Consider the following 12,273-nt stretch of genomic DNA (forward strand, 5'->3'; position numbering starts at 1 on the left):
ATCCAGAATCAGTTTAAGAGATTAAATTATTTCCAATGTCAGTTTAGCTTCTCTTGCAAATCAAATGGCACTGAATCTCATTAGCTCCACCACCAGAGTGAGTAAAATGGCCGTAACAGCAGATCATTTTGAACTTGGCATATGTTTGTGCATTCACTGATGCTTAGGAGTGTGACCCTAACTGGTGACCTTCCTCCTCCTCATCCTAAAAGCTCAAGTTTCAAACTGCAAATGTACAGAGACCAATAAATACATGAGAAAACAATCAGACCATAAAATGCCTTTTATAGTAAACATGCTCATTAATTTCTCAGCTATAAAATATTTTCATACAGAAATGGAAGTTAATGTCACACTGCTATTAAGAAAAAGTCTTGTCTTTGATTATTCATGTTAAGATATTTGCTAAATGCCTTTATGATGCTAAAAATGTAACGTGTGGTTCTATGAAGCTTGTATGGTCCTATTTTGATATGGCTGAATGTGAAACTAAATGACTGAATTGTGAATAAAATGTCAGTAGAGACCAATCAACACTGCGCTGTCAGCTTGCTGTTGTTTTAAAGCTGATTAACCACACGACTCCAACAGTTACTGGTACGAATTGTTTTATTGTCAAACTCCATCGTGGCACATCCACACACCCGCCATGTGTCTGACATTAACACATTTACATGGTTGACATTTTGTGGAGTGCGCAGGTCAGAACATGCAGGTGGTACTAAACTGGTGTCATGCAGTGTGTGTAATCAGTAGTATCAATCCGGTTCAGAGCATCCACATGGGGGATTTCCTTGGTAGGTTCAAACTGAGTCCTCCAGTGAAGCAGATATGACTTGCTCTTTGGGTGGACATTTTAGTTGAAGGGGGCCAAAAGTACAGAGTATTTACAACCTGTGAATCTTTAAAGCAGCATGTGGACTCAAGTGATAATCTGGAGTCACGGGCACTGTAATCCAAAGCACACTGGGGAGTGTAAACGGCGCTGTTGTGTGGTTTGGGTGCTGGGACGGAGTTTGGGGTGTGAACTGAGCAGACTCAGGTTCAGTGAGCTGTAGTTATATATATATATATATATATATATATATATATATATATATATATATATATATATATATATATATATATATATATATATATATATATATATATGTGTATACACACACATACACACACAGAGCATGTACAGATCAGGGTGCAGTGGGGCCTCTCAACCATTCAATGGTGCTTTGATCTCAGTGACAAGAGTAACAGCAAATAATTTAAAGGGATGACTTAAACCTCAGCTGACTTCAAGTAACAGCACATGAATCTAACATCTTTCTTTTTAAATATTAACAATTTCAAATGAAAAAAAAAGATATTATACAATCCCTTTAATCTCTACAGAGTGTATATGGCTGAAAGAAAAAAAATGAAAAAGTAATAACAAAAACCTTTAACACTATCAGGGATCACTCAGACCACAGTTATAGAAAATAAACCTAATGGAAGAGTATCATTTAACCTGACAAACCCTGAAGTACACCAAACAGCCTTCATGTGTAGAGACTAAACTAACTTTCAGGCTCTCAGGTGATTGTTTTTCCTCTGATCTCACATAAAGAGCTGAACTGAGGACATTAAATACATGGGAAAAAAAATATATATATCTGTATTAGTGTTGTGACTGCATGCTGATGCCACCCGCCTAATGACACCTCTTTCTCTTCCCCTTCTTTGGCTGTGGTTCTCTCATTTGTAGTTTTGTCAACCCCTAAACCTGCCTACAAACACTGAAAATGAAGCCCTAAAAAGTCTCAGTGGCATTTAATGGACCCAGATGCTGACAAGCTGGAGTGTGTGTTTTAAATGCCAGCTCCCTCCACCTTTTACAGTAATTCATGAAAACAATGATCCTCTCCTTATAGACTTCCAAGCTGGAGGGTGAAGAGCAAACTGGTTATGAAAGCTTGAAATCTTGTAGCGATAGCCTACTTTTTGTTTTCCTGTGGCTTGGATTTCAACCAGTTTGGCTTTGGCAGCTATAATCCTACACACACACACACACACACACACACACACACACACGAAGCTTCCTCACACTGTACACATTCTTACAGATATTCATATATCTACTATATATATATATATATATATATTTATACTCATATAGATATACAGTTGAGGGAACAAAGACAGAAAAGCTGTGGTTCTTTGCCTCAGAGTGACTTAAAAATACAGCAACATTCCTGTTTGGGTCAAAACACAATTTACAGTCAATTAAAAAAAAAATACATGTAGTGAACATCAGTGCTTGTTTACAGCATGAGAAGGAAAAAAAATTATATAACAAGTCCCTCCTCTTCAATCAGTCTGTCCTGTTAGTGCTCATCAGAGGAAGTTCAGGCTTTTCTTCTGGATTCAAACTCGAAACTTTTTTTTGGCTTGAAAAACGCCGCTGCAATTAAACCAACCCGGCCATTATAGTTTCAGGTCTGCACTGCGCCCCGAAAAACAAAACAAAACAAAAAAAAACAGACTTTTTTTTTTAATCTCACTTTCTTTACAGCCTCCACTCCTGCTTCAGCCTGTACACACAAATATAGTACAAATATACAGATTCGTTACAGCAACACTGCGTATGATGTGGCACACTGAGGCTTTTCTTCATTCTCGCAGGCCTGCTCACACTGACTGGTGTTTTGTGCACTTTCTATTGTGGCACAGGCTGTTATGAATTAATACTGCACTGCTAATGTTTCTACTCAACATGCTGCAACACTGGTTTGACTGGTCTGTGTGTGGGTTTTTCTTTTAAGCAAAACTGCACATATATGGAGCAGCAGCTGCAAGCATTTTTCAAAATAAAAGGTGCAGTATAGTTTATAGAATAGCATTACATGTATTTAGAACAAGAGAACACGTGTGCCATGAGAGGCTAGTGTCCAATCAGAATGCAACATGCTGGGACGAGTCAGCGCCTACTCAGATTTTATTTTAATTTGCTTGATACCTAATTTCTTGTGCTTTTAAATGGACCAATTTAAAATTGCCTCTTTTTGAGAATCCTGTCATCTCTGATTGGCTGATATGAAAGCTTTTTGTTTCCTAATATGATATGAAGTACATGTTCTGGCTGAGTTCTGCAGCCTGGGGAGCTCAAGTCTTATTGGCTGATCCGGAGGAGCGCCGCAGCTTCATGGACATGCGACTCTTGCTAGTCCGAGGAGACATGGGGGATGCCGAGTCGCTCCCGGCCTCCCCAAGAGCCGGACTTTCTCCCCGAAGAATCTCTAGGCAGGAGCCTGAGGAGGAGGAGGAGGAGGAGGAGGAGGAGGAGGAGGGGGCACAGGGAGGGCATTTGAGAGGAAGACGGGTGAGGTCAGGGGGGTTTGATAGGAGAAAGGGGGTGGAGGTAAATAAGCAGAAAAAGAATCAAGGGACAACAAGAAAATTACATCTCAGCCCACAATGGTCTACAGAGCCAAACTGCACAGATTCCTACAGACTCAGATGCAGGACAGACAGACTGACAGAGACACAAACGGACAGACAGACAGCTACAAAGACAGGAACTCTACAAGCTGTACTTTCTTAATTTAAAGGCTCCCCAAAACCACTAGACATGCATATGTCCTATAATTACTGTGAAACAAAAAATTAAATTAATTAAACCAACCAGAGTTTACCTAATCTGAGCTAAACAGCGACAAGATAAACTAATCATTTACCAGTCTGACTTTCTGCAACTGAACCTCTACAATGGAAGTAAAAGTCACCGACACTCTGATGTCCTGACATTTATGTATACTCATGTACAGACAGTGTGTGCTCATCCTTTTTTAGTTGGTTTAGCTGAAGCATCACTGAGGCAAAGTCTGAATTTAATAGATTTCATTAGCATTTTATTATTAAAATGGGCCTATTATGTCTTACCAGGAGGCAAGTCCACGTTTCAAGGAAGCTGAAAATCTAAAATTCTTGTAGAACCAAATTTGTGGTCTCTTTGTTGAAATGCCCTCGTACATGTATAAAACCAAAGCAGAATTAAAAGTCGGGATCTCTGAGCACAAAAACAGTATCTGCCATTTTAATTCAGTCGGCCAGCTTGTGAGAAATGAAACCTCCTCCTAAAAGAGGTGGTGACTGAGAAAGATTATTGCTACAAAGGGAAGCCTGTTGGATCCACACAGAAATCTTAAAAAGGCTTGAGTGAAGAGCTATGAAGGTGTTTCTTTCTTGTGATATTTCATATAAAGTTACAGAAAGCTGATTTATTTTCTAATGTCTGATAACTTTAGTTTACATTTTTCAGTGTTTATCCCCTTTCTAGTGGTTTTAATATTACTGAGCTTTCTTTTCCATATTAGGGGTGTCCCACTCTCAGTGACAGACAGACATGAGCAGAAAAAAAAAAAAGAAACTGTCATGGCATCAAACGTTTCACACATTTTTGCTTCATATATTGGCAGCAGAGGAAACATTTGCCTCACATATTATTGAATTTAACAAAAATGTAAGTCAGCTGGAGTCCATCTGTAGCTCTTAACTGACCCTGTTTGATTCTCAGTTTAAGAGGAACTCCACACAAACGATTGCCGCGTTTCTACTAGCACCTACTCAGCGCAGCTCAACTCGGCACGGTTTGTAGGCATTTCCATTAGGTCCAGGTACCAGGTACTTTTGTAGTACCCACTCAGGCGGGGTTCCAAGCAATCTGAGGAAAATGTGCCATCGAAGAACAACATGCCACTGATTGGCCAGGGAGTGTCGTCACTAACTGAGTCATGAGAGTGACTCCTTCACCAGAATCAACCGCACCATTTTTAAAGCCCGACAGCAAGAAAATGGAGGCACGCAAACACTGGGAGGCTCGGTTGAATGCCCAGACTGATGGTTTGCAGCAATAGTTTTGCGACAACAGAGCCATCTGAAATGCACATACAGCATACATATTTTAATACTTAAGAATGATAACCTTCATCCATTAAAACATTGTACGGGGGACTTATGAATGATGACAATAGTAAACTGGCATTAGCTGCTGTTAGCTTGCCTCTATTTCATCCATTGTTGTGTTGTGTTTTGAGTCGCATACAAATTACGTCAAGAGACTACTGCCTGTGTTGCTATATCGACTCCACCCACATCGAGGAGGTACTCAATTGTAATGGAAACAAAACAAGACCGTGCCGAGTCGAGTCAAGCCACGATTAGTAGGTACCAGTGGAAAAGAGGCAAATGTAAACTGTCACTAATGTGTACCATTCACAGCTAGCATGAAGAACTTTCTGCTTCAGCCCTTTCCCTTTGACCCTGAGCTGGTTAAAGCTGTCTAGTGGTTTAGGGACCATCAGATACAGAGCACTATGCTCCTCTAAACAGAGGAAGACAGGAGAGGGTAAATGAGGAAAGAGGGAAAGAAATGGGATAAAGAAGGTATGGAAAGAGGAACAGATCAGGTGAGAAAAAGAAAAACTGAATAAAATGACAGGAAAAAACAAACAAAACAGAAAGCCACATAACAGAAAGTATAACAGAAAAGAGCAGAAAGACACGACAGACTTCACGAGCACATCACAACATGTACACGAACATAATGAAAAAGAAAATATTCACTTAATGTTTCCTGTCCCCACCACATTACAATATTTAAAAGTGCAAAAATGAAAACACAGAAAACAGTGTTAGTTCAGTATTCAAACAGCTTGTGTGCAGACCTACGCTTAGTTTACACATTTAAAATAGGACACAGTGTGTATTTGTGAACAGCACTACAGCACTACTGTCATATCAAAACCAGGAAGAGAGAGGAGGATACAAAAAGGTTAGAGGGCAAGTTTCACCAGGTCAGTGGGACATCGCAGGTTAACAGAATGACCACGAAAGTTACGGAGCGAGTGGACAGACAGAAAAAAGTCTCACACTGTTAGAAAAGGACATCTCACTTTCGTCCAGTCTCAGAGAGCATTTTGGTGTGACATCCATGTGGAATATTTAAGGAATATTTAGCAGGATGTAGTGAAGGTAAATGAATAAATCATAGTTATTTCAATCCTAAAAGCCAGTGAGTCCAGCACATCTTTAATTTGTCCCAATATGACCTGCATTTGGCTGTTTTAACCCTTTAACTTGAAGTTAATTTGAGGGAAACCAAATTAAAACAAACCAAAACTAAAAAAAAAAAAAAAAAAAACGAATTCTTTTTAACTATCAGTTAAAAAAAAAAAAAAAAAATCAATAAAACTGAAGCACAAACTTCTTAGATGGCCTGGTAGTACAACTAAACACACAGCAGGCCCTAATATTTGTCAGATAATTGCCATAAAATTATATAAAAGGCACCCAGTGGACAGGTCCAGTTCAGCAGGGATAGTTACCAAGATTTGTTATAAAAATGGGAAACTATACATAGAGAAGACCAGGCTGCAAACAAGTTTATTTCTGCTGTAAAGTCGTTAACATGGGAGTGATTCACTTTTGGAGTCAGCCTCAAGTAGGAGGAGAGACTGAACATTTTAAATCAGGTGAGGGTTTTTGCTCAAGAGCTTGAAATTTATCTCAGATGTTTGTTGAAACCAAAAGGGTAAAAAAAAGAAAAAAAAAAAAAGAAAACTTGGATGTGTGTATTTTCTCATTTCTAAATGACACGCAAGAACAAAAACAAGTTGCCCGCTGTTAATTATCCATAAACCAAAAGTCATACCAAACCACAAACTGAAAGTGAGGCTTCCTTTTAAAGTGAGAGTGAAGGCTGCTGTTAACACATGCAGACCTGCTTCAACACGGAGGAAGAGGAAGAAGAAACGGAGAGACCAACAAACAGTGGAGAAACCAGAGGAGTGCAAAGGTTAGGCTGAAACGTCAGTAAGAAGAACCAATCAGAACGGGGCGTGTCAATCATGTGACCAGGCTTACCTTTTAGCTATAGGCAAGTGAGACAATACGATCTAAAGGAGGAGGGGAGGGGAACAAGAAGAAATTAAAATGGGTGGGAAAAATTGGAATAAAAGAAAAATAAAGATACAAAATGAAATAAAAACAGAAAGAGAGAAGAATGATTGATCATTGTGCTGTTAAGGGATGTGAACCTGTGAGTAAATACAAGGGGAGGGGCAGGGATGGGGGTTGAGTTGATTTCAGAGCACGGGATCATCAAACGTTTATCAAAAGCAGCACCAGAATTCAGACTTTTTAGTCACACATATTCTGACTAATGAACAGGCCGGTTTATTTTAGTCCTGTAATGAATCCGACTCGAGTTCTGATCCTGTGCTCTGAAATGGCTTTTGGGGCTGAACCCATGACAAACCAATACAGAGTCTCAAATATGTTACCGGGACATTTAAATGCCATTTAATAAGAGTGAGTGAAAATTTGTGGGTGGGGGTGGGGACGCAAAAAGTGCATCAGGTTGTGCCAGATTCATTCAGCCTCAAAGCAGGTCGACTATTACTGCACAATTATGAATATTTTGACACAGCAGCTGGTAAGATGAGGAGCAGGTGGCTAAGGAAAGGAAACAGGCATCAGTTATACAAATATTGAGACAAACACACACAGTCACATGTATCCCTGATTACAGCACACAGTTCTGCTCGTTTAATTCATATGTTTATAAATTTTTAAGAAGAAAATATGTGGCTTACCTGCAATAAATTAATTAGATTAAACTTGAGCCAAAGGACAAAACGCCATTTTAAATTTCACTTAAGCAGACACATTGCAAGGAGTAACGATCTGTATCATTTTAATAAACTTAACAGGATATATATGAGAGTCATATATAAGTCCCATGTGCGTGCCTGGCATCTCTACGGCTGATCAGATGTCAGCTAATTCCTCAGAGGAGCTCTGGAGAGAGGAAAAAGGGCCGAGCGCAGCTTTGGATACAAAACAGAGCTCAGCAGATACTCAGACTGTGAATCAGGCTGTGAGCTGCCAGCATGCGCGCTGAACTTCATCCTACCAAATCTAGACAACGAGCGCCAACAAATTACAATCAGTATACAACAAATACACATAAATGAGTGGGCTGTTATTGTGGCGGTTCCTGCACCATTTTATGAATCAAAATCGTTTTAAAGACATTTTTAATTAAGACAGAACAATGTTGAAATAAACACAAGTTGTGAAGTGTTCAGCAGTGCAACAATCCTGATAACAGACAGTATTTGATGCTTTTGTTTGCCACACATGGCAGTAAAGTGAGCGTCCTGTGTGTACGTGGAGGGTTCCATATATTAATACTTTTTATTGTTATTAGTCATTTTATATCACGGGTCAAGTTCCCGCCTGACACCTTTTTGTTAGGTCATTTTAAAAAGTTTATATATATATATATATATATTTTTTTTACTTTTTGCACAGAGTGCATTTCTTCTACCATGTCTAGCCACCGATCTGTCCTTGGAGAGAGAAACATCTTTGCTTCAAATCATGTCATTGGGTATTAGTCCCAAAAACATTACTCTGGGGTCCTTAGGGATATTATAGCCAAATATATCCTCTAAAATTAAAAAGACCTTTATGCCAGAATGATTGTAATTTTTGTTCATTACCAAAAAAATGTGAGTGTGATTAGCATTCGCTTGCCCACATTGAACCTGGACCTTTAGAACTAGTTGAAAAATGCTGTGAACTTGAGCATATTCAATGAAAACTGTGAATATTTTCCAGTTTAAAGGCCCTTTAAGTACACAGAGGTGGGCTGAAATGTTGTACTTTGTAACTAGTGTGTTACAGCATTTCTGATGCCTCATAATTTTATGAATACAGGACATATTCACGTGAAGATTTCAGGGCTCAAAAACACATACTAGCTCTATTAAAAACTGAAAACAAATCAATTTTTACACCCACTCCACGCATCCGTCGACACTTTCTTTGGTAACTCTGAACCGTTTTCAGACCATTCACTGGAGTGCATTTTGTCAGTACACTTTTCAAGGGTCAGGTCGCCATGCGGGGATAAGTGGCTGGTCAAAACAAGGCCTCTTTTCACCTAAATTTTTACACCTTCTAGCTGGGATGTCTCCTAGAGTCCATCTCATGTTATGATATTACCAGCTGGTTCAGAAACCTGACAGTCAAGGCTAAAGATCAGATTTATAGACTGTTCCAAATGGCAGGAACGATTATGGGAATTGACGCCTTCTGAGGTTTTTCAGTCTATTATTTGGCAGGTCAGCAGGATTTTAGCTGATCCTTCCCATGTGAACGTATGCTATTGAATTCTGAGTCCACTTTCCTTCTTTGTTCTCCACATGTTTTTTTTTTTTTTAAGTTTTGGTACAGTCCGGTTCAATGAAACAATTTTCTTCCATGGGAGAGAATAAATTAAACTTTACATTTAGTCATATTGCTACTATGTTGCATTTAAATCAAGGTCAGCTCTGCATTATCCTAAACATCTTCCTAAACGTCCTCTGCTTATTAAGAAAAATCAGACTCAGACTCTGTGGATACTTTTTAGTGGAACACAGAGATAAATGCCATTTTTGTGATGAAGCCATATTTTGGACAATGTAACTACATCTTATAATAAAAATATCAAGTCAAATGAAACAACTATTAAATCTGATTCCAAGTTATTCTTATTGGCTCTGATATTTTACACATCTTAAACTTCCTGCACCTACAGCAAATTATGGGGCCATTTAAAAACAATTTAAGACACTTTAAATTTTAATTTAAGACTTTTTTCCAAGAACTTTGTTTAGAAATTCAGTGTAAATATTTAAAGCAATATCAAATTTGTATGTTTGTCACTTACCAAAGTCATACAAAGATTTGTTCTAAGACGATATGCCCATGTGGCCACTTTGGATCACTCAGAAGTTTCATTTCTCACCTAGATTTGGGTGAATCCCCTCAGTATTAAATCTGTGTGTTTGTGCTTTCTATCAGACAGACGAGGTGACTGACAGGTACAGCTGCTGGTGAGGTCTTACCTGTGTCAGAGGGCAGGTGAGTGCAAGGAGCAGGACTGTAGACTCGGGCTGCGTAATCCTCAAATGTGGTCGGCTCCTGGTGGTGCTGCACAATGTTTTCTAAGTATCGGGCTCGCTCCTCATAGCTGAGTTCAAGGGTCAAGGCCAAATCAGAAAGGAGTGGAAACACAAATACTAACAGAAAGAAGCACAATGAGTCAATTTCCCCTGGAAAAGTCACTAAAACCACCACTAGAGGCCGACCAGTACAGGATTTTTAAGACCAATAGCGGTGATTTAAAAATCAGATATTTTATTTATGTCACAAAAAGTCTTGGATTACTCATTCACGCTTTGCCCGACACTGCTGGCAACCCTGAACAGGATAAGCGGAAGAGAATAGATGGATGGATGCTCAGATCAGCTGGTTGTCGTGTTTGTGGTTTTCCAAAAGTGTGTTGCCCTCTGGTGGACAAACTATGTAACATCAGTATTCATAACAGCAGTCACATATGGTTGATGATGACAAAAATAAAACAAAAGACGAAAATAACCATTACTTTTGTTTGTTTTACTCCATTTTAGTCGAGTATAAAAATACGCATTTAAGGTCAGATTACTGGTCATAGTAATGCAGGTAAGAATATACAAGATAAAGTTACAAACTGGTCCAGAAGAGTTTGAAATAGGTGGTGTTACAGAGGACACTGGACAACTGGGAATAAAGACCAGGATAACTTGGTTATCAAGGTCTTGAATAATCAGGCCCCATGTTATGTTAAAGTCCTCACAGTATCGTAACACCCCAGCAGAGCACTTTGCTCTCAAACTGCAGGCTTGCTTGTGGTTCCAAGGATGCCCCTCCCTGAGCCTGGTTCTGCTGGAGGTTTCTTCCTCTTAAAAAGGAGTTTTTCCTTCCCATTGTCACCAAGTGCTTGCTCATACAGGGTGGTCTGATTGTTGGAGATCTCTGTATTATTGTAGGGTATTTCACCTTGAGGTGAATGTTGTTGTGATTTGGCGCTATATAAATAAAACCGTCCTGAATTGGATTCAAGGGGCAAAAAAAAAAAAAAAATCTGCGTATTAAAACCTGCACCTTTATGGGCAACTGTAAAAAACCTAAACAACAAAAAACAAGGAGGGCAAAAAAACACAAAAACCTTGCTCATTGTATGTTTGCATGCTTCATACAATCACATATGAAACTAAAATGAAGTTGGGCTACTTTAATAGAGCTCTCTCTAATTTCCATTTCACTTCTTTTTTTGCAGATTGCATAGTTCTCAAAAACCTTTGATGTCCCAGGAGAAAACTACATTCAAGTCGTTGAATGTGCCTCCAAATTTTAAAAAAGCTCATTATAATCACGATTAAATGTGCATTATTTGTGAAGAGTTTGGCACTCAATTGAAATCAGTTGCATGTCTTATTCAGATTATGTAGGCCTTGTAGCCCAACAAATAACCTATTGTGAAGTAATCTGGCCTGTGTTCCAAATTCATGGAGTTTAACATAATTCAGCACGGTGTGCGTCATATTTCAATTCAGTCCTCCAGTGCGTGGCCCTCGGATTGCTCTTTCTCACTCAGTACGGCCTTCTGGAATAAAATGCCTGTTGCCAGGGCATGCCCTAAAATGGATGCATATATAAAAGGAAGTAAACCTTTAAAGGAATACAGCTTTCGGATTAAATAATATAAAAGGTAAAAGGACAAAAGGAACAAAATCAAACAAACAGAAACCCTGATTTGGACTCCAGTAAAAGAAAACTAAAATAATGTGCTCATTGAATGACCATGTACCTTCATCACCATGTTACGCTACTGGGAATAATCCAGTCAGACACAGAGCGAGATAAAATAAAAAAAAAGAAAAAAAGAAGTGCTATTTATCATTTGTTATTATTCAAAGTGAGAGGCGCAGGGATTCAGTGGAGAGCAGAGTAAATGGAAACCAGGAATTCAACTGTCCATCTATTAGAGATAACCTCATTGATAGAATGACATTTACCCTCTCGTGCTTAGTCCTTCTCATACATCCCACCATAATGACAGACACGCGCAGCTGTTCCGGCCTCCTGAAAACACGCGCACACACACAGTTCAGTCCCATCATCTCCCCACAGAATGACCATTTGCTCAGTGAGCTCCAATAACGAGGGCTTTTCAATGAGAAAACAGTGTTTAAGTGTGTGTCTGGATTTGATAAGTTTGGATGTGCGAAGGCACAATGTGTGTGTGTGTAAGTGCACGTGATGCTGTTTGTGTGTGTGATGGGATTAAGCCAATGAATCTTCAGAATGAAATCTGTATGTGTGTGTGTACACGCGTGTTGTGAATGGCTTGGCCATCAGTAA

General features: G+C 39.1%; 1 protein-coding gene across 3 annotated transcripts in view; it reads right to left on the bottom strand.

Moving 5' to 3' along the window:
• Window positions 1-1,161: 1,161 nt before the first annotated feature.
• Window positions 1,162-12,273, bottom strand: part of ralgapa1 (Ral GTPase activating protein catalytic subunit alpha 1) — an 81,747-nt gene continuing 70,635 nt past the window's right edge. For 2 of the 3 annotated variants that reach the window (XM_030718146.1, XM_030718143.1), the window contains exons 45-46: window positions 9,936-10,060; window positions 1,162-3,287 (exon numbers count right to left, since the gene is read on the bottom strand). In XM_030718146.1, the coding sequence (XP_030574006.1) occupies window positions 3,142-3,287; window positions 9,936-10,060 (271 nt within the window). In that variant the 3' untranslated portion in view covers window positions 1,162-3,141. Of the gene's footprint in view, window positions 3,288-5,247; window positions 5,360-9,935; window positions 10,061-12,273 lie in introns of all 3 variants that reach the window. The other variant, XM_030718145.1, reaches the window with a different exon arrangement.

This window comes from Archocentrus centrarchus, chromosome 22 (assembly GCF_007364275.1).
Source record: "Archocentrus centrarchus isolate MPI-CPG fArcCen1 chromosome 22, fArcCen1, whole genome shotgun sequence".
Classification (NCBI taxonomy): domain Eukaryota; kingdom Metazoa; phylum Chordata; class Actinopteri; order Cichliformes; family Cichlidae; genus Archocentrus; species Archocentrus centrarchus.